This window comes from Lupinus angustifolius, chromosome LG17 (assembly GCF_001865875.1).
Source record: "Lupinus angustifolius cultivar Tanjil chromosome LG17, LupAngTanjil_v1.0, whole genome shotgun sequence".
Classification (NCBI taxonomy): Eukaryota; Viridiplantae; Streptophyta; class Magnoliopsida; order Fabales; family Fabaceae; genus Lupinus; species Lupinus angustifolius.
Genome location: NC_032025.1, coordinates 21,009,904 through 21,037,247, shown reverse-complemented (window position 1 = coordinate 21,037,247; position 27,344 = coordinate 21,009,904). Strand labels below are relative to the sequence as shown.

At 33.4% G+C, this 27,344-nt stretch overlaps 6 protein-coding genes across 8 annotated transcripts in view; 3 read left to right on the top strand and 3 right to left on the bottom strand.

Moving 5' to 3' along the window:
• Window positions 1–4,623, top strand: part of LOC109331460 — a 5,682-nt gene extending 1,059 nt beyond the window's left edge. The window contains exons 2-4 of one of the 3 annotated variants that reach the window (XM_019565981.1): window positions 309–777; window positions 862–2,142; window positions 2,644–4,623. In XM_019565981.1, the coding sequence (XP_019421526.1) occupies window positions 309–777; window positions 862–2,142; window positions 2,644–4,596 (3,703 nt within the window). In that variant the 3' untranslated portion in view covers window positions 4,597–4,623. Of the gene's footprint in view, window positions 1–308; window positions 2,143–2,643 lie in introns of all 3 variants that reach the window. The other 2 variants (XM_019565980.1, XM_019565979.1) reach the window with 2 other exon arrangements.
• On the bottom strand, window positions 7,083–11,212 carry LOC109331461 (peptidyl-prolyl cis-trans isomerase CYP40-like). The gene is made up of 8 exons (XM_019565982.1): window positions 10,961–11,212; window positions 9,866–10,366; window positions 9,492–9,579; window positions 9,324–9,376; window positions 8,650–8,751; window positions 8,266–8,341; window positions 7,541–7,578; window positions 7,083–7,448 (listed from the first exon to the last, which is right to left on the bottom strand). The coding sequence occupies exons 1-8, from the start codon at window positions 11,129–11,131 to the stop codon at window positions 7,395–7,397; spliced, it is 1,083 nt and encodes a 360-aa protein (XP_019421527.1). The 5' UTR covers window positions 11,132–11,212; the 3' UTR covers window positions 7,083–7,394.
• LOC109331462 (autophagy-related protein 101) lies at window positions 12,427–16,080 on the top strand. Its single transcript, XM_019565983.1, has 7 exons — window positions 12,427–12,542; window positions 12,627–12,663; window positions 12,774–12,859; window positions 13,597–13,692; window positions 14,249–14,411; window positions 14,523–14,688; window positions 15,756–16,080. Exons 1-7 carry the CDS (start codon window positions 12,510–12,512, stop codon window positions 15,829–15,831), a joined length of 657 nt encoding a protein of 218 aa, XP_019421528.1. The 5' UTR covers window positions 12,427–12,509; the 3' UTR covers window positions 15,832–16,080.
• Window positions 17,786–20,149, bottom strand: LOC109332001 (thioredoxin-like protein HCF164, chloroplastic). Its single transcript, XM_019566835.1, has 4 exons — window positions 19,930–20,149; window positions 19,158–19,340; window positions 18,468–18,571; window positions 17,786–18,286 (listed from the first exon to the last, which is right to left on the bottom strand). The coding sequence occupies exons 1-4, from the start codon at window positions 20,104–20,106 to the stop codon at window positions 18,004–18,006; spliced, it is 747 nt and encodes a 248-aa protein (XP_019422380.1). The 5' UTR covers window positions 20,107–20,149; the 3' UTR covers window positions 17,786–18,003.
• On the top strand, window positions 21,822–23,895 carry LOC109331239 (oxygen-evolving enhancer protein 1, chloroplastic-like). The gene is made up of 2 exons (XM_019565618.1): window positions 21,822–22,174; window positions 23,043–23,895. Exons 1-2 carry the CDS (start codon window positions 21,941–21,943, stop codon window positions 23,799–23,801), a joined length of 993 nt encoding a protein of 330 aa, XP_019421163.1. The 5' UTR covers window positions 21,822–21,940; the 3' UTR covers window positions 23,802–23,895.
• On the bottom strand, window positions 26,176–26,607 carry LOC109330965. Its single transcript, XM_019565229.1, has one exon. The coding sequence runs from the start codon at window positions 26,605–26,607 to the stop codon at window positions 26,176–26,178; it is 432 nt and encodes a 143-aa protein (XP_019420774.1).

Here is a 27,344-nt window from a genome sequence, read left to right as displayed (position 1 = left end):
TATATATATATATATATATATGAATTGACGGTATAAAGATTTATCCATAGTCAGCACATCATTCATCATTCATTTGTGTTACTTTTATTTAAGAGTCGATAATAATTAAATATGAACGATGAATGATGCAGTGAAAATCTCTTATGCTGTCGGTGCATGCGTCCTTTTCTCTTATAATTTGTTTGCACTTTGCAAATTAACTTCCTTGGCAGTGAAAATTTAAAAGAGCATTATATGTTATTTGTTTTGCATATTAATTTATGTTTAGATTGAACAAAATTCTTACTGTGTGTTTGTGGCAATAATAGGGGAATGATGCAAGCAATTAAAATATTCAACTTTTTTGTAATTTTATCATGCACCTTCCTTTGTGCCGCTCGGTACGGGTCGTGCTCTACAAATGGGATGCAAAACCCAACAGAAGAATATGATGCTTGTGAGCCTTTTGCGAAAAGTTACAATTTGGCTGTTGTTGGTGATACTAGTCTATACTATGGATCTCGAACTATCAACGGTAGTTTCGAAAGTGTGTGTCCAGACAATCATTCATTCTGCTTTCGTTCAACATTATCTGGATTTAATCATAAACTGAAATGTATGAAATCAACTTCTGTCGGAGATTCTGGTAGACAGAACAATGGTCCATTTTGTGTATGGTTAGCTCAAGATAGCAAGCAGGGTAGCAACATTAGCTGGTCATCTGAATATGGTTTGTTTAGAATGCTTAATGGAGGGGTTGTTTCTTGTTCTATGAACTCAAAAGAAGTTAACGATGTATCGTCTCTTCAAACTGAGGATCGTAAAGATGACATTTCTTCATGTGGACACTCTTTACTTAAGCAACAGACACCACATTCTCCGTCGAAGAATTTTGAGATGTCGAAATCAAGTTCCTATGACGGTTCCTCCACACCCGATGTAAGGATTGACCCTACTGTGCTGGACTGGGGACAAAAATATTTGTATTCTCCTTCAGTAGCTTTCTTAACTGTGACAAATGCATGCAACGATAGCATATTACACCTCTATGAACCATTCAGCAATGACTTACAGTTCTACCCTTGTAACTTCAGTGAGGTTTCACTCGGACCTGGTGAATCAGTTTCGATTTGTTTTGTTTTCTTCCCTAGACTCCCGGGCATGTCATCAGCTGACCTGATTTTGCAGACAAGTTTTGGTGGGTTCGTAGTAGAGTCTAAAGGATATGCTAGCGAATCTCCCTTTGGAATTCAGCCTTTATCGGGTTTGATAGTTTCTCCTGGTGGAAGGTTGAGCAAGAGTTTCGTATTGTCAAATCCATATAATGAAACCCTTCATGTGGAGGAAATAACCGCTTCGATTTCAGTTTCTTTAGGACATAATTCTGACGAAACAGAAGCAACTTGTGTAAATAATTTTCAGGTTTTTGATAATAGTCTCTTTCCTACTATTAGGAAACTCTTGGTTGTGAAGAGTTGTGAAACTGGTTCACCAGTAGTAGCAATCAAGCCTCATAGGAACTCGGTTATTGGTCCACATAGCTCTGAAACTCTAATGGACATAGATATTACAGCTGGACTTGAAGGGAGACTTTTCGGTACATTTTGTTTGCATTTAAGGAGATCCTCGCAAGACAAGTCGGATACTATTGTGGTTCCTATCGAAGCTGAAACGGGTAGTCATTTTGGTAATGATATGGCTGGTGTGATTGTTTCGGCAATGCTTGAGGGTCTAGCATCATGTGAAGGAGGAGAAAGTGTTATTACCATTTCCCTAAGGAATAACGGCCCTTGTGTTTTGAGTTTTGTTAAAGCTCTAGAAGTCGCTAACACCGAACTTTTTCATATGAAGTACATGGACAGCATGCTGCTTTTCCCTGGTACCGTTACACAAGTTGGCCTTATTTATTGTAATCACCTGGACACTGATTTACATGACATGCCAAAAGTGTCCGACTTGCGAGAGAACTGCAAATTGGTTATTCTTACAAATGACTCAACCAGCCCCCAGATCGAGATTCCATGCGAGGACATACTACATATTTGTTTTGAACATCAAAGGCGTTTATCTGTTGAAGCGGAAGAGAAGTCTAAAGACATCAAATCTCGAAATACGGGGGCAGGGCATGAGGTCAGAAACGTGCAACCGGCTCCAAATGTCAATGTATGGATGTCTTGCTCCCTCTGTCCTTGTTTTATTTTAATGCATTTGTTGATGAAGTGAAGTGGTCTATTCCAACTGAATCTAGTAGCATACATTGTAAGTACCGTGTTATTATGTTTCTATGATGCATGAACTGTATAAATATTCTATTTGGATTCTCGTGCGTTGGATATTAAAGTTGACAATTACTGTCTGCCCTTGCTTACTATTTAATCATCATTGCACGCGAATTATATATCAGGGCTTAGTAGGAGTTGAATAGGTTTGAAATAATACCTGGCTCGGGTTCTCTAGGACAAACATGTTAAGAAATTTCAATATAATCATTTTCCCTTCATTTTTTATTTATCTTTCAGCATATTGTTGTATGTTTGTTATGCACTACAGAGGAATTCCATATATATGATATTGGAAGAATTTTACGGATGTTGCCTTAGATTATTTATGTTATCATCTCGTCATTTTGATAATCACTAAAACTATAGCTTCTTGTAAATGCAGGTTATTGAGACCGCTGATGTAGATGAATTAGTTCTTCGGAACTGGAAGTCTCAAGGAACCACTGATGGCATGTCTGTGCTTGCAGACCATGAGGTCCTATTCCCAATCGTTCAAGTTGGAAGTTATGTCTCTAGGCGGATCACTGTAAAGAATCCGAGCCAACATGGTGTTATGATGCAGCTTATCTTGAACTCGGGAGAAATAATTGACGAATGCAAGGGTCCGGATCATTTATTGCACCCCTCTTCGTCTGGTTTAGTTCTTGATGAAGCTACTACTCCAACAAAGTATGGGTTCTCCATATCAGAGAGTGCAGTGACGGAGGCTTATGTACCCCCTTATGGTAACGTAACTTTTGGGCCGATAATTTTTTATCCATCCCAGCCCTGTGGGTGGAGTGGTTCAGCATTGATAAGAAACAATCTTTCAGGTGTTGAGTGGATACCTTTAAGGGGCTTTGGAGGGTTGCTTTCTCTAGTTTTGCTCGAGAGTTCCGAGCGTATTCACAATATTAATTTTGATTTTAAAATGCGCAAGCCTCTCAATTTTTCTCTTCCTTATGCTTTCTTGCACTTGAAAGAGATTACTTCTGCATGTTCCAAGCCTTTAGTGAAAGAGCTATATGCCAAGAATACCGGGGACTTGCCATTGGAGGTGAAAACAGTGAGAGTTTCCGGAAGAGAATGCGGGTTGGACGGTTTTAAGATTCATGCTTGTAGAGGTTTTGCTCTTCTACCCGGGGAATCAACCAAGCTTCTGATATCTTATCAAACTGATTTTTCGGCAGCTGTGGTGCATCGAGATCTTGAACTTGTTTTAGCTAGCGGTATTTTTCTGATACCGATGAAGGCAAGTTTGCCTTATGATGTGCAAAGTAACTGCAAGAAATCCATTTTTTGGATGCGAGTAAAACAATGGTTCCTTGGATTCCTCCTTGTCGCATCGTTAATTCTTCTCGTACTTTGTTTCATAGCTCCCCAAACCGTTCCATTTAGCTCGGTGGATTACTCGTGCAAGAGTGACGAAATCTCGATCCACACAACCATAAAAAGGGCAGGGAAATCCCCTCTACTTCCTTGTAACCAAAGAAAGAGTAAGTTATCTATGCCGAGTAAGATGAATAATCTGTTTTGCTCAGTTGAAAAGGACACCAATTCAACACTGCAAGTCCCTTGTGACCGATATTCTTATGGTCAAGGTAAACCCTCGGAGAATGAAATTTCTCAGCATTTGATGCAAACTTCCGAAAACCATAAACAGAATAGTCATTTGCTGGATACACCAGATGAAAGAAAATCACCATCAACTGGAAAAGAAAAAAGCCGAAGGAGAAAGAGAAAGAATAGTCTTGGTGCAAAATTAGCATCATTCTCTGATGTTTCAAGTAGTCAAAGTGGAAACTCACCCTCATCACCCTTATCACCAGCCGCCTCTTCGGCTAAAAGTAATTCACCGTCATCCACCGATGTGGAGCAACCCTCTCCAGTGGCGCATCGGTTAATTACTCCAGCTCCTGCCTCTACTGTCAAAACAAATGTACTGGAACCTAAAGTTCCAGTGAAGTTCTGCAGTAACAACAAAAAAGTTTCTTCTCTTCAAGTACCTCACTCCACAAATGCTGCTACTACTACTACTACTATACAAGTTAAGAAACCTTCTGCTACTTGCCCTTTGGCTGATAAAACTTCTACATTCTCGTCGACCCGAGAATCGACTGTGACTGTAGTTGCCGGAGGTCCCGGATCTATAGTTGTGAAGCAAAAGGATGGTGCAGGAAAGGTAGGAAATAGAGATGAGTATGCATATGATATTTGGGGTGATCATCTTTCATGGATTCATTTGTTAGTTCCAAAAAATGTAACTTGCATGAAATCTGTTCCTGCTGGAAAGAATTTTGAGAGCTTCTTTGTAGAGGGGCCATTAACCCTCATCACAAATTCTCAGCAATTATAAACAAAAACTCTTTTATTTTTTTCTTGCTTCCTCAACAATATATATACACGCATATACATATACATCGGTGGTTTAAATTGTAGACTGCATCACCTGTTGCAGCTGTAATATTTGCGGTTGATGTGACTCATGCAATCGTATTACATTGCAATTGTGATATGAGTGCATGATTCCTAATGACAATGGTGCGGCCATATCAGATTGTATTTGGACTGCATTGAATTCAAAATATTCTTTTAATCATAAGATATTCTTACTGCAACGAATAAATTCAAATTGCAATGACTACAATCGCAATAACCGCAATCGCAATAACAAATAAAACAATGACATGTATATAGCATAATTTATATTAAATATTATTAGTTCTTAAGGATTATACATGAATGACGGATAATATATTATAAAAAGCTTTACACCACGGACAGTGTAAAGTTTTTTACATTGTTAGTATATTATATGCTGTTAATTTGTATTATTTTTGTTTGAGAGTCAATAGTGATTAATAAATAAATAGTGGATGATTTATCGATAGTGTAAAAAACACTACAATGTTGGTGTATAAATATTGAATCCAAATAACAATTGTTAGAAATGAAAATAATTAATATTAAATATCTACAAGATAAATATTTCATTTATTTAAGTTAAATTTTACCCCGCTAATAATTTTTTACATATAATTTTTTCTCCCTACAATTGTATTGCTAGCTTCGAAAGAAAATAAAGTAATGAGTAAATAGTGTGTCTTTCACTTTCAACCAACTTATCATAAGGATTATTCATTCATTTTTAAAGAAGCAAATTCAACTTTGTTATGCATGTCAATGATGTAATTCTCAAGTTCATTATCAAATATCTTCAAATCACTTGAACAAAAATCATGTAGACAAAACTTTGCCAATTTAATCAGTTTTATCATCAAAACTATATAAGAAGTCGGCTAGATTCAAACAATACATACAAAGAATCAACTGAATATTTATCTTAGAGAAATGACTATTAAGTTTCTTAAGTTGTATATCCACAATATTATAAAATGATTCTCAATAATAATTATTTGTTTTCACAAAGTATGTCATGTAAATTTGGACCCATAAAATTATAAGCAATATACTTATTATTTTTTAATTCAAAGGTGTGCATTTGCATATGGTGATACACATTTGGCATCGTCCCTAGAGGGAGATACACGTTGATATGTTTCTTTGTTGGTGTGATCTTTTTTTATCTATTTCTTGCGATATGTTTTAATCCTAAACACATGTGAAATGATGTTCCATTGCAAGATAAAAACCATTCAAACTACACCTCAATTACGTTATTGCAATCTTTCAAATTTATATAATTTAATTATGTTATTGCAGTCTTTGAAATTCAATATATTAGAGGAAATGTTTCAGACTTACTATCAGATTCATTCAAGTTTTGCATCTCTGCATTTTGTAACCCAATTTTCAACAACATTCTAAGAATTTTTTAACTTAAATACATTTTTTCAACCAATCATCAACTATGGCATATAGAATGAAACTATTTATGGGACAACAAATATGCTCCCCTACAAAAATGGGAGCATATCTTCTGTACCAAAATATGTATCACTACATATACCTCTTATTTAGAAAATATGAAGTTAATATATAATAAATTCATGTTTTACTTTTCTAACCAATAAGAAACAAGATATACATCGAATAGTAAAAAGTTTTGTAGCTCCTACAAAAGCAGACCTAGCAATGGCAAAGGATGAGCTTAAAATATAGCTAAAGTGGGTGCCATACAATCTTGGCTTGACTCCAGCTCAACAATGTTTGAGTTTTGACCAAAAGAAAGAAGAGAAAAAATGTATACACTAATAATGTAAAAGTTTTTTACACTATCACTACATAATCTAACATTCATTTTCAATCATATTTGACTTTTCAAAAAAAGTAAACCAAATAAAGGTGGTTGATACACTGACTGTGTATATATCTTTATACTGTTAGTGCATAAATTTAAAAAGTCTGGCAGGAGAAAACTACAACAACCCAGAAGATCAGGAAGTAATATTGAACTAAGAAAGAAAAAGCTGACCATTTTCTATCAACTGAAAAAATGCCTTTTAGGCTTTTACAGATGATGAAGAATTTGAGTGGATGGGTACATGTATTCTTATACTAATCTATAAAGCAACAACTACATGACAAACCAATATGCCTAGTTCCAATTTTAATAAAACCAATAAAAAAATCTAGACAAACAAAAGTCAAGCTTCCCATACCAACAAGGTAGTGTTGGTCTAATAATGCAAGGGTTTACTAATTTCCCAGACAGACCAAAAGATCAAGGATTCGATTATTGGGAACACTTGTTGGGAGGAACAACCACGCATCTCGAAAGTGATTAATTCGTTACCCACAATGAGAAGATACCCTTGGTTATACCCAGAAAAGACACCATATGTGATGGACCAAATAACATTTGAGGATGAGCAAAAAACATCATGGCAAACTATTTGAGAACTTCCCTTCAAAGGTATGTCTCATATTTCATATCTCTTGTACAAAAAAGTCACTGCTTAATTGGCTGATGCTCAAAACTTTTGACAGAAGCAAAAAAGTAATACCCATATGAATAGTTCTATCGCAACTTCAAAATCTTAAAAGCATAAAGTCAAGTACATACACTATATCTGATCTGTCCATAGGCTACCATCGAAGAAAAATCAGAAATTGACTTTGTAATCTGATAAGCCACCATAAAAATCCGATTTTTCAGACCATACAGTTCTGTGCAACACAACTGCAAGAACTCTACTTGAACATTTTGGAATAAGCTTTTTTCTCTTGATCACGTCTATCAGCAACCTGTATCCGAAATCAACATAAACCCGGTCTCATTGCAATGAACTAAATGGCACGTAAAATGGTAGAGGAAAGCAAAAGGTGAAATAACTGACCTTCTTCTTGGCAGCTGCAAACTCCTTTTTTATCCCTCCTGCAGTTCAAGGGAACAGGATGTGGGTTAAGCTTCAACAGAAATATCATAGCTTCATTTTGCAACACCATCAAATTTTAATTTTAAATATCCAATAGTGATTGTGTAATGATTTGTAGGATCTCTATATATTTACTTCTGTTTCATATTACAGTAACCAGTGTTTGAAATTGTGTTGATGATTACATTGTGTTTACCGCAATTGCGGAAAATTGCGATAAAATGTGACTCATATGGCTGCAATTGTGGTCGCGACGTCCTTGTGTAAACTCCCAAAATGACAATATTTCAGATTTAAGTGAATGTAGAAAAAAAATGTGATTAAGAGGATTCATTCAGCCAAACAGGACAAGTTTCAAAGAAAAGTGAAAAAATTATTGACAACATAAAAAATGAAATTGATACAGTAACTTATTAGCCAGAATAAACACTAAACTTTATCTTGCTTGGCATCGTGCCTTATCAATAATAGACTACCTCCTAACCCTATAAGCCAAATATAAGGTCCAAAATGAGAGAACCTTTCAAATCATTTTATCAAGATCCTAGGAACTACTCCTCAACATCCTTGATCACAAGGACAAAAACAGTAATTATTTTAAGAAAATCAACATCTATACTATAAAGAATCCAGGAGTAGAGGCCACATATGAAATGAAAATTCGAGGAATTTAAATAGCCACCTACCATCATTTGGTTCCAAGTCTAATGCTTTCTTGAAGCTTTCAAGAGCATTATCTAGGTCATTGAGTGCCATATATGCCTGATATTAAGCAGCACAAAACACATAAAAAATTACAAGAGATAATACATGACTAAGTTTCTGCTTGCAAAGTACATGAATATATATCATGTATATATTATAGATGGCAGTTAAAGATATTAAACAATGCAAAAGAATACATAAATTGAGGAAATGAATACAAGCCTGAAACCATCTGGCCAAGTCTACTTAAAATTAGCATAAAACAAAATAGAATTATGGGAAATAAAACAGAATAGGACACAGATAGATGACACAATTTACTAGCTAGTAACAAGTACTTTCTTCATCGGAAAATTAATATCAACCTGGCCCTTGCGAAATAGAGCTTTTGCAGTATCTCCATCATGCAATGCAAAGTCTGCATCCAGTAATGCTCCTTCATTGTCACCTAATTTCAATTTACAAACCTAGAATTCAAACCACAAGGCACAAGCCATTAGTTTTGGTGAACTGATTGAAGCAAAATATGATTACTATACAATATAACTTCGATTATAACAGAGAAGAGAAAAGTGAAAAGCTGCTACATTCATTCCAGAAGCCCTAGTCAGTGTAATAATCAATTATGTAAAATCAACTAATTTTGTTACATCACTTATTAGTTCTTACTTAAAAATACAATAATGAATGGTTCCCTAAAAGTGATAGATTAGAGGTATAAAATCAATTTTGGCCCTCTACCTAGCATTGTAAAGTTTCGAAAGTGTCGGTCTTGGGGTTTTCAATGGCATCCTAATGCATATGGTACTCAGAGCTGATGGTCAAGCATTCACTGAATGCTAATTTAATGATAAATACTAAAACATAACAAATAACCACTGAAATTCTTGACTAGATAACTAATCCTAGGTACTATGCACTTGAAAAGATGGGTACCATAAAATTACACATTGATTGTCAACAATAAACAATGCTGTTTGATTAATAATTGAAGACATAAGTCTGCACTAGTCACATAAATTGGTGGCATGGTACTTACAGAACTGTTGGTAAAGATTTGAGATTTTGTTTTCCTTAGAGCAGCACTCTTTTCTGTGAAGTCATAAAAATGAAAAATAAAAGGTGATGAGAATCAAAAGAAGTAAATTAGTAACCAGGACAACAAGAATAACAAGAAAGCACAGCCCAGCAAACTAATTGGGCAAACCTTGGTCAATGTCCTCCTTTTCCCAAGATATATCCAAATAGCGCAAAGCTTTGCGATACTTTCTGAGAGCCATCTTAAAATCTTGCTTCTGTATGATTCAAACATGCATCACCAAACTATTATTACAAGGAAAACCACCAAATTCCCGAACAGGATAATTGATTATATACTTAAGTTAGTTGTAAGAGATACATACACATACACAACTAACACAAGACATCAAGTTAGTGCCTCAAAGGCTGTGAACGTCAATCTGATTCTAATCTTTTCAAATATGACGAACCAAATTGATGTTCAAAATGTTTGTAGAAACAACTTGATGTCAGTGTATCCTTAGGTACTAATTGCAGTAACATCATGGATAAAGTTTTCACCTTATAATGATCATTTCCAAAACTCTTGATAGAATCAACGGCATTCATCCACCAAGAAGTCTCATCCGGTTTCACCTCAAGGTCAGCAGGCCAATCAGGAAAGGTATCACCATCCTTAAAGAAGTTAATTGTACCATCGTCCTCTCCTTCAGGTAATTCCCCGCAATCAGCAATAATAACCTCTTGTGTGGGAGAATCCCCCTCTCCGGTAACAATATGCTCAACTGAACGAACCACACCCATTCCTTTGATCACCTTCCCAAACACCACATGCTTTCCATCCAAGTGAGGCGTCCGAGTGGTGGTAATGAAAAACTGAGAACCATTGGTGTTGGGACCCGAATTCGCCATGGAAAGTATCCCTTTCCTTTCATGTTTCACCTCAAAGTTTTCATCCTCAAACTTCAAGCCGTAAATAGATTCCCCTCCAGTACCATTCCTTGCAGAGATATCCCCACCTTGTATCATGAAACCTTTGACGACACGATGAAAACATGAACCCTACATATATATTTTTTATGTCAGACAAATATTTTAAATTGTACTCCGCAACCACAATTATAGCCACAATATCAAAATTTTGGTAGTTTCCAAAACAGAACCACAGCTGTAATTACAGTCGCATCAATCACATTTTCCCGTGATTGCAATAAACACAAAGCAACTGCAACCAGAATTTAAAACACTATGTAAGAAGTCAAATTTGCAGTATTGTGAAAACTGGACCATATCGGCCGGTTCAGCAGGAAAAACAGTCTCAAACCAGTACAATACAACAATTATACCAGTGATGTGATCTTACCGGCCAAAATCGATCATACCAGCCGGTTTTCAAAATTGAACCATACCAGTCATACCATACGGTTTTCATTTGATGACTAATACAGTATTAATAATACTACAAGATGACGCATTCAAGTATTTCTCAACAGTTACATTTTTTATTCATAAGACTCGACTCAAACCCTAACTCAAGGATCCTTATACTAAAACAAAAACAAAAACATAAAAAAAACGTGAATAAATTAAATTTGAAAATTAAAAACAATAACAATAAGTAAAATATGAAATGACGAAAAAAAATAGGGTAGTGACCTTAAAATGAAGAGGAACATTGGTGTTAGGACCAATGCCCTTTTCACCAGTGCATAGAGCTCTGAAGTTCTCAGCGGTTTTAGGAACGACGTCCTTGAAGAGTTCAATGACGATCCTACCCTCCAATTCGCCACCAATGCTTATATCAAGGAAGCATTTAGGGTTCACCATTTTTGAGTTTTGATTGAAAAATGAAGAGACTGAAGAAAATGAAAAAGTGAAAAGAAAAACCCTAATCCCGCTTTTATAATTTGAAATTGAAAAGACTCTAGAGTTAGCTACGCCACGTGTTCCATTTTGGTTTGAAGAAGGAAAATAAAAATTTATTTTCACTTCTAGAATCTTCTGGATAAAATAATCATAAAACATGTATCTAATAGTTTTATGTTTGGTATAGGAATTAGAGCAATATATCGTTGTTGTTAATGAAAAAAATAATATTTTTAATTTATTTTCTATTGTTTATTCTAATTTTTTTATTTTTGTTTTTAAAAATAATAATTATTGGTTGGTCTTAATCAAATGAAAGTGAAGAGAAAGGTAGATGTTAGGAAAAATGTAGATGTTGTAGAACTTAAATAAGAATATTTTTACGAAATAAGAATATTTTTATTCTATTTTTAGTTGTTCCGCTAAGGAAAAGTGATGAGAAAGGGGTGCGAATATATTGTCCCATATTTAATCTCATTTCATGTGTCATGATTTTGTAATTGATTGAAGAAAATATATTTAAATTAAAATTTTAATTTTTAAGTATTTTTTTGATCATTTGTAACTACTGATCATGAGACAATAAATGTGCATTAAGAGAGGTAGATGCAAGGAAAAAATGCAGATGTTGTGGGACCCAAATAAAAATCATGATGTTTGTTATTACGGAGAAAGATATATATTGTTTTTATTTCATAAAAATTTATAATAAATTATTAAATAATGCGTGAGACACAAATAAAATTGAAATTTGATTTGTTGGTGAAAATACTCTTATGTATAGAAGTAGAACAATGTTAGGTTTGGTATAGGTTAAAAGTTATTCAATCCAAGTTAATGGTTTGTTTGCGACTTCGATTTCAAAAGGAAATGAAGAAAATTAAAGGTTTTGAAATCATGTTATGAATATATTTCATGACTAATAAGTTTTTCATTTCATCTATTATTTATTATTGTGTAAAATAAATTCACACATATTAGGTAGAGATTAGTTTGATTGATGATGTGGATTAACAATGAAGACATAGGACTTTAATGTTTATAATTTTTTTTTTGGAAAATATACACTAATGATTATGCTAGCATAAGGAAATATTACAATTATGTAATTAATAATTACAATGTATATAGTATGATTGATTAATAATCGATTTATAAGTCACATATCATATTTTCTTGTAGACAAAATAGAATTAGTAGAATGATATAATATGATTATATAAGATTACTATGATATGTAAATCTATTTACCCAAGAAAATTCCTATTTTCTCCAAAATCTCCTCTTTGCTAGAAATCTTGATCATAATCCTCGCTTTTCACTTTCACTTTCTCTCATCATGAACTGTGAAGTTTCTCAGCTCAAGGAATTGGTAACTGAAATCTTCTCACTCCGTTTTCTCTATTATCCAATTCATTCTTCTTCATACCAATTCCTTTCATCTTTTTATATGCAGGAATTAGAGCACTTCGAGATGCGTGAAGTTTTGCGATGTTCTTATTCTCAACTCCAATTGCTTTTAATTTTAATCAATTTATCTAATTTTTTAAAATTATTTCTTTGTTTTTTGTTCGTTTAATTAGATAATTTTGTGTTGATGCAGGTATCTTGCATACCATTGTTTTTCATCGTGCTTTGGGTCTTGTTCGTCCTAAAGATGTTGATATGGAACTTTTTGATATCACTTATGTATGTTTCGATTTTCAATTAATTGCTTATGAATGTGTTATTCTTATAGGAATATTAGTATCTTGCTAATTGGAACACTATGTAGTAGTTAATTAGTAATTTGTTCGATTAGGGCGAGCTCGGTTGTTGCAATGTAAAGGTTGTTGCCTTGTGATTTGTATGTCACAAGTTGAAATCCAGAGAACTGCCTGTTTGCCTCTCTGCTTGCGGTAGTAAGACTGTACACTTTTCGACCTTAGTAGGTGGGAGGCTTTTGCATTAGGCCGCCCTTTTAATAGTAATATATTTGATGCAATATAGATGAAAATTTTGCGTTGGATGTGTGAATACATTTGACATGATATTGATTAGGAATTGCAATTGAGAAAGGGTTGAGGCGGGCTACTCCTATTGTAGAAAAGATGGTATAATCTCATCTTATAAGTGGTTTGGACATGTGTGGAGAATACATGTGGAAGCTTAGTAAGGAAAGTAGATTAGATGGAGGGTAGCAAATTAGCTAGCGGTAGAGAGAGAGCCAATGAAAACTATAATGAAACCATTAATAAGGGTTTAGAGGTAAAATGATTTGTGTATAGATGTGATTTACGACATGACTTTATGAGACGTTTTGTTACTTTGACTCATGTACCTGACCTCATCTAATGAGAACAGGCATGGTTGCTATTATTATTGAACTAGAAAAACACTGGGTAGTCTACTTTTTAATGTGCACCTTTGCCACTTTTGCTGTGTAGGTACAATGTGGAGAGGTGGAGCTTGAAAAGAAAATAGATGAAAAGATTGAGCAGTTTGTTTGTTGGGTAGAGAAGCATCCTAACAAAAAGAGTCAGGTAGTGATTTGCTTCTTGTATTTAACTTCTTATTCTTAATCACCTGCCACACATATCTGCTCTTCAAGTGAGCTGTGAATGCTGTTAGTAGTGGGAAAATGTTCTAGTCAAGGTCCTGTTTAATCCGAGTTTCAAGCCACCAGTTTATCCTGTCACTATTTCTTCTTCTTCATCTAAATGCTTGGTTATGAAACTCCAATTTCCATTGGTGATGTTATCCATTTTTCCAACAACTTTTTTTAATAAAAGGAGTGGAATTCCTGATATTGGTTTTATTTTTGTGGTTCAAAACAATTTGCATTTGCTTGCTATGTTTAAATCTGAGTAGTATATAATAAAGTCCTCTTTGTAAATCATGGTAGAACAACAACCAAATTTTAGTCCCACTAGTACATGAGGCTTCCACTTAGTGGGGTTTAGGGAGGATAGATGTACGAAGCCTTGCCCTTGCAAACCATGGTGCATTATTTAAAAGCTAAAATTGCAATAAGTGTTAGTTTGTTATACTTTTTATGATTTTTTTAATAAAACAGGCTTTTGAATTTTGATGATGCAGATATGTTTATCTTTCTACGAGGTAAAAAACAAACAGGCATCTTGGTTTAGCAACAAGGTTGAACGCTTGTATTGGGAGCAGTGGTATATTAATCTGAATGTCTCACAGCACCCAAAGGCACATTCTGTCAAGTCTCATCATTCCAAAGTGGTTAATCCAAGAGGTTCAGTCACTTGCTTCTCTTCGTCAAACTGAATTTCCTTTCTGTCACTCTTATCATGTAGTCATTCTTTCTAGACTTTCATTTTTTCTTGCCTGTTTTCCTATTGAATAGAGGGAGCACTGGAGGATAGAAATGTACGAAGTGCAGCACTTGAAGCATCACTTCGCGATGTTTTATTTCAGATAATTAAATTTGTTAATGAGAAGAAGGATCATGTTCCCCCAATACCAAATATTGAGGGCCCTGTCTCATTTCCCTATGAGATCACAATACCCAGGTGAGTTGTTTACTTTAACTGCGTCTATTTTCATTATCCATTTGATACATTTCCTTAATATTTATATTCTTCAAAGTACTTCTTTGGGGACCAGTGGACTGATTTGGGATGGTTTTTCTGTTTGGTAGATCGCATTGATGATGTGATGTGTTTGAAAATCTTTAGGATTTTTGGTTAAGTAGGATTAAGTTAAAGTACATGAGTGCGAGTTAACAATGTTTTAGAGATGAAAACTGAGGGTTATATCATACCACAAAAAACAAGTTTAGGAGCCTTGCAAATAAAACCATGACAGTTTAATGCTCGAGGCTCCTACCTAGTGTGGTATGTGGAGGGTAGATGTACATAGCAGAAAATAGATTTTTTTTTTTTATAGATTTATAAATTCTTTTACTTGTTAAGTATTGTGGTATGTGGTAATCCACCAGAACAATATAAGGCTAACTATACCACATGTTTTATGCATTTTAGCCCCATTTAGCTTGTCATTAATCTAAGAATGCTTCTTTTACTCCGGGCGTTCCTTTTTTCCCTCGTTGTTTTCCTCTTTGATATTTTATATTTTCTACTTATCATGGAGGGGTTGTCCCATCCTTCATTGTATGCGACATAGCAGCCATCCTGTTTATGACCTTCATCTCTATTATTATGTTATCACATATTTTCTAAGTTCTGAAATGTTAGAGGCAGTGCAAAAGTTTCCCTAAATCAACAAATTGGATATTGATTAGAGTGTTTGCCGAAAAACTGCATAATATCTGCCCTTCTTGGTGATCGGTCATCTCAATGACACAGTAAATAACTCATTTGAAAAGAAAGTTATGATCAAAACTTGTTCTATTATTTGGTAGTATAGTTTTGCAATTGCCCTAGTTTTTATTGTCTTAGCATTGGTTGATCAGTATAAATAGCAATTGGTATACGAAACCTAGATTGTGAGTGAAGATTGCTATCCTTATGATCTTGTTTGTATTTTCTTAATGAATTGTAGTTGCACTTCCCTTCGAAAGTTTTCCTGAAACTCATGAATTAGATTGCCATGTTAACATTGTGCTTTCATTTATCAGTTCATCAGATTCTGCATTTGGGATGGACATGTTGAAGAGGATGCTGCAGACCGGACATCCGACAATGCTAAGTTGATAGTCAGAATTTGTCTAGCCGTGCACGAGGTTAAATGGATTTGTCATTGTAAGTAATGCCAGATTAAGTCTTTGTAAATAAAGCAGAATCTGTAGGTCCAGAATTAACTATTCCTCTTTGCAAATACTTCCTTTTCATATCTCTTTTTTATATCTTTTGTCCAATGTCACCTAAACCTCTCAGAACATGAGTAGTTTTATGTGTGCTTGTTCTGTGTTTGCAAGCTTAGTGGTTCTATATAATTATCTTAATAATCTCATTTGATTTTATGTATTCATTTGCCTTACATTGTGAATCTGATATACCCATGATTATTATTAAACATTTTTTTAATTAAGAGTAAAGAGGGGCAGTAGTGAACAACAATTACATCAATGACCGGAAAAAGTGAAGAAAATGATTTGTTTTATAATTCGGGATATGATATTTTTAGTTATACAATGAACTCTTACTATCTTAAGTATCCTTAAAATGTGTATCTAAGTCCTCATCTATAATTCCTGGTGATTGATTTTTGATTGTTTTATTAGCTTCTCCATTAAGCACATTTGATCAAACACTTTGATTTGAAGCACCTTCGATTTCAACTATGGGGAAGAAATCAAACCTTTTATCTCACTAGGTAGGGTTGGCTACATGGATCGAACAATATTATAATGTTTTATCATAAATCATATCGATTGGGAAAGACTTGACCGAAAATCAATCTCATCAGTTTGTGTGCTGCTTTTGTTCATCCCTATATCTATGTTAAAATTACTTCTCAACTTTAACCATTTTCAACGTTGGTTAAGAAACTATTGACAAGATCTCATCACATGTTCCACATTTTGTGTTGGAGTGAAAGTGTAGTAATTGGTCTATACATAATAATTGTTTGTTTGGAGTGACATAATTTTTGGGGTTGAATGCAAACAATATCAATCATTGGATTTCAACAAAGTAATTTTAACAAGGGGCAAGTTGTGTAATATATTTAAGAAACTTTTGAGAATTACAAGAATAAAGTAAAATGTCAATTATTTTTTAAAGAATACAATGATATAAAAAAACTGTTTCCTTGTATTCTAACTTAAGGGTATCTTCCAATGTGATGGATAAGAAAATAATTTCTTTAATACTCTACTTTAATTATAAATCTTAAAACTATTCCTTATAAAAAGTTGAGCAATTTTCATTATATTTGAATAGGTCATCCCAAACATATCCCTACCTAATTCAAATTGCACCGAAAGTAGCCAACAATACGAATTAGGAAACTCCCTAAATGAGTTAAGTATTCACAAAACTCAGTCCATTAAAAGCAAATCTACCAAGTTCTAAAAAAAACTAACATTTGAAGCACATAAGCAGGAAACCTTGTACCTTAAATTCTTCAGACACATTATACTTGTACAAAACTACCATCTTTTTCCTTCAAAATCTTTGTCTTGTTTCAAAATGTAGAAAGCTAGAATCATAAATGGCATTAAAAATATATCTGAAGCTTTTGATACAAAGCAAAAACAAGAGAAAAGGTGGTATTGTCTAATCATCTCTCCTTTAAGTTTGAGTCCACACAAGGGTATGCTGCATCCACCAAGAGCATCACAGATGTTTTTTTCACACTTGGAATAGTCCTAACAAATACTTTGGTATTGTCTTCATAAAAGGCATCACAATGTGGAAGCTCATAAATAATGATTTTTTTATAATAATGTAATACTGCTAGACAAGTGACCTACACATTTTTGTGGGTCTGCCATAGAAACCAGTAGACATGTAAGGAGGTGATATAAATAGAAACTGACTTGCAGGAAGTCGTGCAGCCGAAAATCAGGACACGAAAACTGGAACCACAGTCTAAAGTCTGAATTTGACCTCTGGGATTAGGATTAAAACAAAGAAATAGTAGGTCAATAAACAAAAGAGGTGTTAATTGATTTCCACTGATATAAACAACAGAAGGAACACAGAATTTTGGAGGCATTTCTCCTGTATATATTGAGTACATATCAGCCTAGAAATATCATCAGAGAAAATAATTTCTTCTCTGTTTTTACATAATGATCTAAGAAACTTGTGATGGATATGAAAAAACCTATACAAGAGCAATGTATTTCCTCTTCGGATGTTTCCGACTGACAAAGCAAACAAGTAGCTACTGTAAAAGAAAGTACTGTACCAGGTTATCTAACCATGACTTCTTGGATCGGCGACTTGATGCACCTTTCTTGCTTCAGCACTTGAATATTGTCCGACTACACGGGCATGAGGCACCGATTTTTCTCCACGAGCAAGCGCATCAACATTTTCAAGCAGGAGCTGTCTTGGAAGCCTGCCAACTACATTTCCCTCTTCATTCCCATCTTTATCGAGGAAAGCAAAGTGTGGAATACCCTCAACACCAAACTCATCAAGCTCTTGCTCCCACTTGGTATTATCCACATTCAACATAACAAAATTCACTTGATCCCTGTTTCCATAAGCAAGTGGTGCCAAGATTGTAAATAAGCGCTCATAAAAATTTATAACTGGATCAATAACTTAATAAATTATGCAAATATGGGTAACCATAAGTGCTGCTAAAATTCCCCGAAGAACTGACAAAACACAAAATTACAAAAAAAGGCATCGACAACAATGGAAGTCATTACTTGTATTGCTGCTCTATTTTATACACATCTGGAGCTAATTCCCGACACACTTCACACCAATCTGCATAAAACTCCACTACAGTGGGCTTCCCATTGGACAGTGCCTAGAATGCCGAACAACATAATACAAATAATATAAGCAAACATGAAGCTTATATATGTCTGTGTGTGGGTGTGTATATATAAACAGCTTAACATCCCCTAAATTATGCATCGTTCTTCTTTGACTTTGTCAATGGAAATCTTCTAACTTCAGTTATACGTAGCCGAGGTGAGGGTATTGGACTCGTAATTGCCTATTCACGCTCCTCATTAACCAATGATAATTTTTTTAAAATTATCGATTAATGGGGCATGAGTGTAAATACTAAATAGGCAATTTCAAGCGTCAATGACATTAATCTACTTGCCAATTTGTGTTATCTTGACAGAAACAATTTCCCCCATGTTGGCAACAAAACAAATTATATATTGCTCAAACTATATCTTACAAGATTTCTAAAAAAGGAAACCCAGTGCACGAGGCTCCCACTTAGTCGGGTCTGGGGAGTTAGATGTACGCAGACTTACCTCCACAAGCGGGAAAGTCTGTTTACAGGATTTGAACTCGTGACTTTATGGTCACTAAACAACAAACTTATCGTTGCTGGAATTATATCTTACAAGATTTCTGTAGTGGAAAAAACAAACCTGTTCATAAGGCAATGCAACAGCAGTGAGATCCTTCAAAGACACACCAAAATCCAACCTTGTAAATAAGAAGAATCCCAAAGCTGATAAGATAGAAACAATTGCAACTTTCCTGTTTATATCTTTGCTTGGGATTTCAGGAGGAGATTCTTTTGTATTGCTAGGTTCAACAACCAACTTTTCCTGACACCACAGGTTAAACACTGTTAATTATTATTGTTTACTAATAAAAATCGTGACCGAATGCACGAGACTCCACTTAGTATTTAAACCATGACCATCATTTCATAACGCAATCAACCCAAGACTTAACCTCTCCAGCATAACACTATTGTTTCTTCCGTGTAATCAATGACATCTCCTCACACTATGGGTAAGGAATTAATACCCGCCAGGATGTGTGACTACCCCTCACATGTTCTTCCCGTGAATCAAACTTTTGACCTTTCGCCCCAATAACATGACACTATTATTTTCATGGTATAATCAAGGGTTTCGGTATAATCATAGCGTGTAACTGCCCCTTCTATCAAGTGTCAGCTTACATGAACCAAACTTTTTTTTACCTTTGGTCCCTTGTAAGACGACTTACTGTTTAGTTGGACCTTATATCACTAGACTAACATGTTATTAGTCATGACACTATTGTGTAAGGAACTAATGCTTGCTCATTCCAACAAGTGTTGCTTTCAGAAATCGAACAATTGACATTTTGGTCTCATGGGGATCTAGCAATAAATAAACAAAAAAATGGAAATAAAAATGGAAATACCGTTGATGTAGGAGTATCTTGAGGGATTGGATTATTTGGAGAAGCAAAGATCTTGAATTTGTGAGAGTTGTAATGATGGTGGAATGGAAATGAAACAAAAAGAGGGAATTGTAAAGAAGGTTGGAATCTATGAAGGAAAAAAGGGTTTGAAGATAAGGTAGCCATTGATAAAGACATTGTCTTCTATTACAATGTTTCTATGTGTGAGAGAAGAATAGTGCTTCACATTTATTTTTCTTATTATTTTTTTTTTGGTGATCAACTTTTTTATAAATTAAATTTAGATTAAACAAATACTCAGTTTTTACTTATAAATTTTGGTTTGTATCAATTTGGTTTTCTACCATTACAAAGAAAGAGAAGAAAAAAAATGTATATAATGTATGAGTTTTATATATTATTAGTACTGTACTAATCACATATTTACATGGATTTAATATTTATATATTGACATGGAACTGTTTTTATGGGTCCACATCTGTTATCTCACTCTTTTGTGTCACTTGTTAACAATTTTAACTTCAATAATTTTTTTTCAACGAATTAGGGGTAATGGTACATAGAGTGATACAAAAAGTGAGATAGCATATGTGCTCATAATGTTTACACTCTCAACAAATCGTCCATCATTCATATGTTAATCACCATTGACTCTCAAACAAAAGTAATACAATTTAGATTAAATCAATTTATTTGTATGATTTCTCAAGGTCGGAAGTTCGATTTCTCTAAGCAATATTTGTTGAGATGTACAACTATGAACCTCAAAAATGATTAATTCCTTAACCCAAAGAGTGAGGAATAGTATCCAAAAAATTGGTTTTCTACAATTATAAAAAGAGAAAAAGAAGCTTGTAGTGATTAGGTAAGAGATTTATATATTATTATTGTATCATCCATAAATTTATATTTAATTCCACATATAATATAAATAAATAGTGAATAATGTATCGATTGTATATAAATCTTTATAATAATACATAAATATTACATTCTAATAAAAAATCAAAACTAGTGTTTATAGATTATGAATACTAGTGTGTACAGGCACTTCGTGCCTGTGGCGAATATTGTGTGGTACTACATATTCAATTTTTATATATTTCATTTTTTTTGAATTAAAATGTATTTGTTGTGTTCGGTGTACTTTATATTATATTTTTTGTGTTTATGATAATGTTTAATTTAAGGTGAGATATGTGGTTAATTAATGTATTGGTGGTAGTTGTTTATGATTATATAGTTTTTTTGTAAAAATTAAATAATATTAAGGGTAATATAGGAAATGAAAATTACACCATGATGGAAGTTATTTCAAGTTTTGGCTTTATATATAGTATAGATGAGTCAAAGTAATCCATGTTATGGGCATTAGATTACTAATTTGATATTTTTTTTAACTATTTTAGATTTTTTTAATCAAAGCCAATATTACATCCAAAATCATATTTTTAATATTTTAATATATTTATTAGTATATCGCAGAACTCTTAATTTTACTTTTTAATTATCGTTTTCTGCCATATTATAGTTTTCCTTGGAAAAGAATTAAAACGCTATAAAAATATTATTTTTTCAAAAGTTTGTTTTTTTATTTATTTTTATTTATTTGTTTTCTGATCCCTGTCAGCACATTACTTCTAACTATGTATCAATATAGAATAAGAATCACATTTTCTTTAATTTTTATGTTCGTATGTATTAATTTATGTTTTTATAATTTTTCTTTTTAAATAAATCTCATTAGCTTGATACACAAAACGAGATATGAATGTGGACATGCGATCCCATATATATATATATATATACACCAATCTAAAACCTTTGCAAAGGTGACATGAAACAAAACCATTGGCATTAATCTTAAACCATCCAATAACATATAACCTTATCCTATCCAATTATCTTACTTTCCATTTTCCAACACACAAAAAAAAAACACACTTCAAAACTACATACATAGTTTCTACAACACTTAGAAGAATAGTGTTGTGTTGTAATAACAACAACAATGGCAACTTCACTACAAACTGCAGCTACTTTCATGCAACCTACCAAGTTTGGTTGTACTAACACTTTACACTTCAAATCTACTCACTCTATTACTAAGCCATTTGGGTTTGAATCCTCTAGAGTTAAGGTCACTTGTTCCCTTCAAACTGAAGTTAAGGACTTTGCTCATAAGTGTTTTGATGCTACCAAGGTTGCAGGGTTTGCACTTGCTACCTCTGCTCTTGTTGTTTCTGTATGTCCCTTTAACCCTATACTCTTTCTTTTCCTTAGAAACTTAGGTATTATCGTGAGTTTGACGCAACTGTAAGGTTGTTGCTTAGTAATCACGAGGTTATGGATTCAAATCCTGGAAACAGCTTCTCTGCATGCGGGGCTAAGGCTACTAAGATTTGCCCTTTTCGACTCTACTAAGTAGGAGTATCGTGCAATAGACGGTTTTTTTTTATGTAGACTTAGGCCTTAGACTATATAATATCATTGTCTATACCAAGTTTTAAGTTTTGTGATTGCAATGGAATCAAATGATCTTATGCATCAATAATCTATTCTTAATGTGACATATTCAGCAGAAGAGCTTTTGATTATGATCCCAACCAAGCTTGTGATCTATTATCTGTATTAATTCTTAAAGACTTCAATACATACAATATTTAAGCAGAAACTTACAATCACATTTAGGATCTTGAAAGTTATGATTTTCGTACCGGATTTGACGAAGTTAGTTTTCGTCTTGTTATTACTTTTCAGACACATGAGGATAGAGGTTTCTCTGAATTGTGTGTTTTTTAGCAGAAAGAGGACTAACTATATGTTTGTAACTTTATATCTGATTCGTCGATCGAATATCAGAATTAACACGAGATTTAATCTCATAATAGTCTGAAATTGTTTTCGAGTTTATCACATGAAAATGGACACATGATTATGTAATTGTGTTAGTAGTACTTATGCATACAGAAATAAAATGTATGCATATATATGTTTATATAATTGTATAGACTATAGAGCATGAACATTTTCTTTCTGAGGAAACACCTTCAAATTTCTCCTATTGATCTACTTAGTTACATGAGTGACTATTATTCTTGATAAATATTCAGGGAGCAAGTGCCGAAGGTGTTCCAAAGCGGCTAACCTACGACGAAATACAGAGCAAGACATACTTAGAAGTCAAGGGGACTGGAACAGCAAACCAGTGCCCAACCATTGATGGTGGAGCAGACTCATTCGCCTTCTCGGCTGGAAAATACAATGCCAAGAAGTTCTGCCTTGAACCTACTTCATTCACAGTCAAGGCCGAGGGTGTAACCAAGAACGCCCCACTCGAATTCCAAAACACGAAGCTCATGACCCGTTTGACCTACACCCTCGACGAAATCGAAGGGCCATTCGAAGTTTCACCCGATGGCAGTGTGAAATTCGAGGAGAAAGATGGCATTGACTACGCTGCAGTTACAGTTCAGCTCCCTGGTGGCGAACGAGTCCCGTTCCTTTTCACCATCAAGCAATTGGTTGCATCAGGAAAGCCAGATAGCTTCAGTGGAGAGTATCTAGTACCATCATACCGCGGTTCGTCTTTCTTGGACCCGAAGGGAAGGGGTGCCTCTACAGGCTATGACAATGCAGTTGCATTGCCTGCTGGTGGAAGAGGAGACGAGGAAGAACTCGGCAAAGAAAACAACAAAAGTGCTGCTTCATCCAAAGGGAAAATCACATTGAGTGTGACCAAGACCAAGCCCGAGACCGGCGAGATTATCGGCGTGTTTGAGAGTCTTCAGCCTTCTGACACTGATTTAGGAGCTAAAGCTCCTAAGGATGTGAAGATCCAAGGTGTTTGGTATGCTCAGCTTGACTCATAGAGAGGTTATTTTTTCTTATGCTCTTTGAATTTGTCTTTTGACCAAATTGGTGAAGCACTGTCATGTTTGTATATTATATATTGACTTCATATCATAATGCTTAAAGTATTGAGGTTACTTGTTTGTGGAGTTTTATTCCAACTTAATTATTCCTCATTGCTAGTAATATGTTAGTGACTAGAACAATCCTGCACCAACAAGTCGTTGGTCTAGTGGTGTAAGGCCCTCCTAGATCATAGGATGACCAAAAGGTCAAGGGTTCGATTCCTGGGAACGATACTTGTTTGGAGGGGCAACCATGAACCCAAAAGGAATTAGTTCCTTACTAAAGGGTGAGGGGATACTGAGCTCAGGTTTTACTATATAAATTTTGGTATTTGAAGGATTTAGTATTGTTATATATAAATGTGATTCGTGCATTGTGAGTGTATGATTCGTGCTGGTCATTGTTGGGTTGGAAATAGGGATAACAACGGGTCGAATGATTACATGTACTACTTACACGTATTTATATTTATACTATTTATGAGTACTTATGTAGATAACGAGTATTTATGAATATCTAACGACTTTTCAATTTTAATTATGTATTTATATATTTTATAATAAGTTATATATAAAATAATTATTATTTGAATAATATATTATGTATAAGATGATTTTATGGCTATAATTCAATCACTAAAATTAATTATGAAATAAAATAAAGTAGACGAAATCTAATCTTAAAATAAAAAATATATAATATATATATATTATTCAATTAAGAAATAAATTTATAAATATATTGGTGTTCGCGGGTCAGGTACCATAATATCCGTGGTCACTCATAAATTAATTTCGTGGGTACTCGTTGTGGATATTTTTATGGATATCCACATACAGTTGGGTATGTTTGCTATCCCTAGTTGGAAATGAGCTAAACTGAGTCGAATTAGAGCTCAACTTGATAAAGATTTGTTTGAATTGGAGATTGACTTGAGTTTAAAACAAATTATGTTTCTAGTTCTTCCCCTAGAATGAGGATTATTAATTCAATATAATTAAAGATTTTCTACTTGTCTATATATATACACACATATAATTGAGTTAATTTATGAATATAATAAGTTATCAACTCGTTTATTTAATTAGCTTAATTTTTTAGAGATTGACTTGTTTGGTTTATAAACTAATTTTATCGAGTTAAATAGTGAGTCGAGTTTCGAATAAATGTTGGGAAGTTTGTTGGTTATTGTATGAAGTATTGTTCTTAAAATTATATTTATAATATGATTGGAACATGACTTATTTAGTTATCCTTTTAAAGTTTGATAATACTTATATATTTATATTTGAGGTATTACTTTATTTTTTTTTGTTTTGTTTTGGAACTCCTGTAGTGTTTTTTGGTGATTGAACTATTATGAATCTACAAGTTCAATAAATTTATATGAAATTATTTAGATATGCTTACAGTATGATTTTGTTGGAAAGATGTACTAGAAATGTGAAATTCATATTTAGGATGTTGGTTAATTAGTTAACTTAAATTGATTAAAATATCATTAGAAATTTTGGTAGTTTATATGAATTGCTGCAAAAAAAAGAAACGGAAAATTAGAAAATATTATTAATATTCTTTTTAATATTTTCACTTTTTTTGTTGTAAATGTTAATTTTTGAAAACTATATAATTAAGAGCTTAATATCTATCCACTATCATTTTAATATAATTATAGTGCACATCATCTACATTCATATGCATTATATTTATTTAAGAGTTAATGATAATTAATATATTAGTGATAACTTATGTTTTTTTATATAACCAATGACATCTCTTCACTTTATGACTAAAGAATTAATTTTTTTCGGGGTGCATGATTGTACACCCCAACAAGTGGGCTTGTTTTGACTTGAGGGTCAAATTTATCTTGTACTATTAGACCAACTCATTATTAATATTGATGATATATAATCGGTTGATTGCGGACCATGAATAAATTTTAAATTCTATAATTAAATAGGATTAAATATTTTTCTATTAAAAAATAAACAAATGACATAGCAAAAGTTGGAGTAATATGTAGAAGTTATGAACAACCATAGAATATTATATAATACTTCCTGTTAAGGGAATGTCAACATACATGCAATTATATAATATGAATATTTGCTTTAATTTGTAGCACTTTACATAAAAATAATTTTGGGAAATAAAAATAATTGTAACACTAAGTGTTATAAAAAGAATGCCAATTTTGTCACCAAAACAAGTTGTAAACAGCTAGACCAAAATAAATAACCTATAACATTATTCTTCCAAAACTACCCCTATTCTAATATCGAACTTAGTACTCTAGTTAACCTTTTCACTAATATTCTTTCCTCTCTAAGACTCAACATTGATACTGTTTTCTGAGGCCACACTTCGACTACGCTTTCCACCCTCATCGTAGGAAAACTCGACAACCCTTTTCCGTCGAAACCCACATTTCTTTCTACCACTCTTCCTGATCACCATGCTAGCCTTGACTGCTAATACAACCATTTCTTCTGCTTTCAATTTCCTCTCCAATTCACTTAGGGGAATAGCGAAATAGAGATGACCCAGTTGTAACATTTGGTCTCTATCGATGGCTTTTACGACGTCGTTGAAGTCCATGTCATCGGAGTTACATATGAAGGTGGTGGGGTATTTTTGTAATAAAGATGAAACTTTAACATGATATGAGAATTCGCGTAACTTCCCTTCGGGTACTATGATGAGCTTCACTGTGTGAACAGGGTTAGAATTGGAGGAAATGAAGAAGCAATTTCCCATGTTTGGTGTAATAATCTTGCTAATTAATTTTGAAGAAAACTCTAGTGAGTTGGTGGGTTGGATTATGACTCGAAAGAGGTTTAATAGTTGAAGTAGAAATAAACTAAGGTTTTGGATTTTGAAAAGTTCTTATATAGAGAGAAAGGAGTAATAGCTAGCTGTTAAATATCCTTGTCATTGACACCTATGATATTACTTTCAAGATAATTATACTTTTTAAGAAATTATTGATTTGAAATTGAATAGATAAGTATAAATTACTAGTGTTAGGGAACAGTTTAAGTTAGGCAAAAAAATCATATGATTCAAAATATATAAAATAATAAGCAATCTGATTCAATTTGATTGATATATATTAAGATATTCGATATAATCTGACCCAAGAAAAGAATAACAAGTTTAAAATATTCTAATGTGACAATTTCACATAAAAAAGATGTTAATTTCAAAATAATAAGTTTAATATTTTTTAGATTATCAATTGCAAAGTTAATTACATCCAGAATTAAAATAATCTTCATTTTTTGTGCATATGTAATAATCAGTTGAATCTGTATCGCTCTAATTTCTAAAACTGAAAAAACCAAATTGATTTGTTTTATAAAAAATAATTCAACACCATCTCACACAGTTTTGATTTTTGGATCAGTCTGAGTTAGAATATATAAATAGATGTGACTATTTTTAAAAAAAAATTTACTTCCAAAAAAGTTTTAATCAGGGTCAGATAACGCTCT

What these genes read in the sequence shown, in the direction of transcription:
- LOC109331461 (XM_019565982.1), bottom strand. Translation starts at nt 11,131, where the DNA reads ATGGTGAACCCTAAATGCTTCCTTGATATAAGCATTGGTGGCGAATTG. An exon ending in AAAGGAGGACATTGACCAAG is followed by an intron (nt 9,377 to 9,491) that starts GTTTGCCCAATT and finishes ATGACTTCACAG; the next exon opens with AAAAGAGTGCTGCTCTAAGG. An exon ending in AAATCTTTACCAACAGTTCT is followed by an intron (nt 8,752 to 9,323) that starts GTAAGTACCATG and finishes TTTGAATTCTAG; the next exon opens with GTTTGTAAATTGAAATTAGG.
- LOC109331462 (XM_019565983.1), top strand. Translation starts at nt 12,510, where the DNA reads ATGAACTGTGAAGTTTCTCAGCTCAAGGAATTG. An exon ending in AACTTTTTGATATCACTTAT is followed by an intron (nt 12,860 to 13,596) that starts GTATGTTTCGAT and finishes TTTGCTGTGTAG; the next exon opens with GTACAATGTGGAGAGGTGGA. An exon ending in TATGAGATCACAATACCCAG is followed by an intron (nt 14,689 to 15,755) that starts GTGAGTTGTTTA and finishes TTCATTTATCAG; the next exon opens with TTCATCAGATTCTGCATTTG.
- LOC109332001 (XM_019566835.1), bottom strand. Translation starts at nt 20,106, where the DNA reads ATGTCTTTATCAATGGCTACCTTATCTTCAAACCCTTTTTTCCTTCAT. An exon ending in AAGATACTCCTACATCAACG is followed by an intron (nt 19,341 to 19,929) that starts GTATTTCCATTT and finishes CTGTGGTGTCAG; the next exon opens with GAAAAGTTGGTTGTTGAACC. An exon ending in AAAATAGAGCAGCAATACAA is followed by an intron (nt 18,287 to 18,467) that starts GTAATGACTTCC and finishes TTATGGAAACAG; the next exon opens with GGATCAAGTGAATTTTGTTA.
- LOC109331239 (XM_019565618.1), top strand. Translation starts at nt 21,941, where the DNA reads ATGGCAACTTCACTACAAACTGCAGCTACTTTCATGCAACCTACCAAG. An exon ending in CCTCTGCTCTTGTTGTTTCT is followed by an intron (nt 22,175 to 23,042) that starts GTATGTCCCTTT and finishes ATAAATATTCAG; the next exon opens with GGAGCAAGTGCCGAAGGTGT.
- LOC109330965 (XM_019565229.1), bottom strand. Translation starts at nt 26,607, where the DNA reads ATGGGAAATTGCTTCTTCATTTCCTCCAATTCTAACCCTGTTCACACA.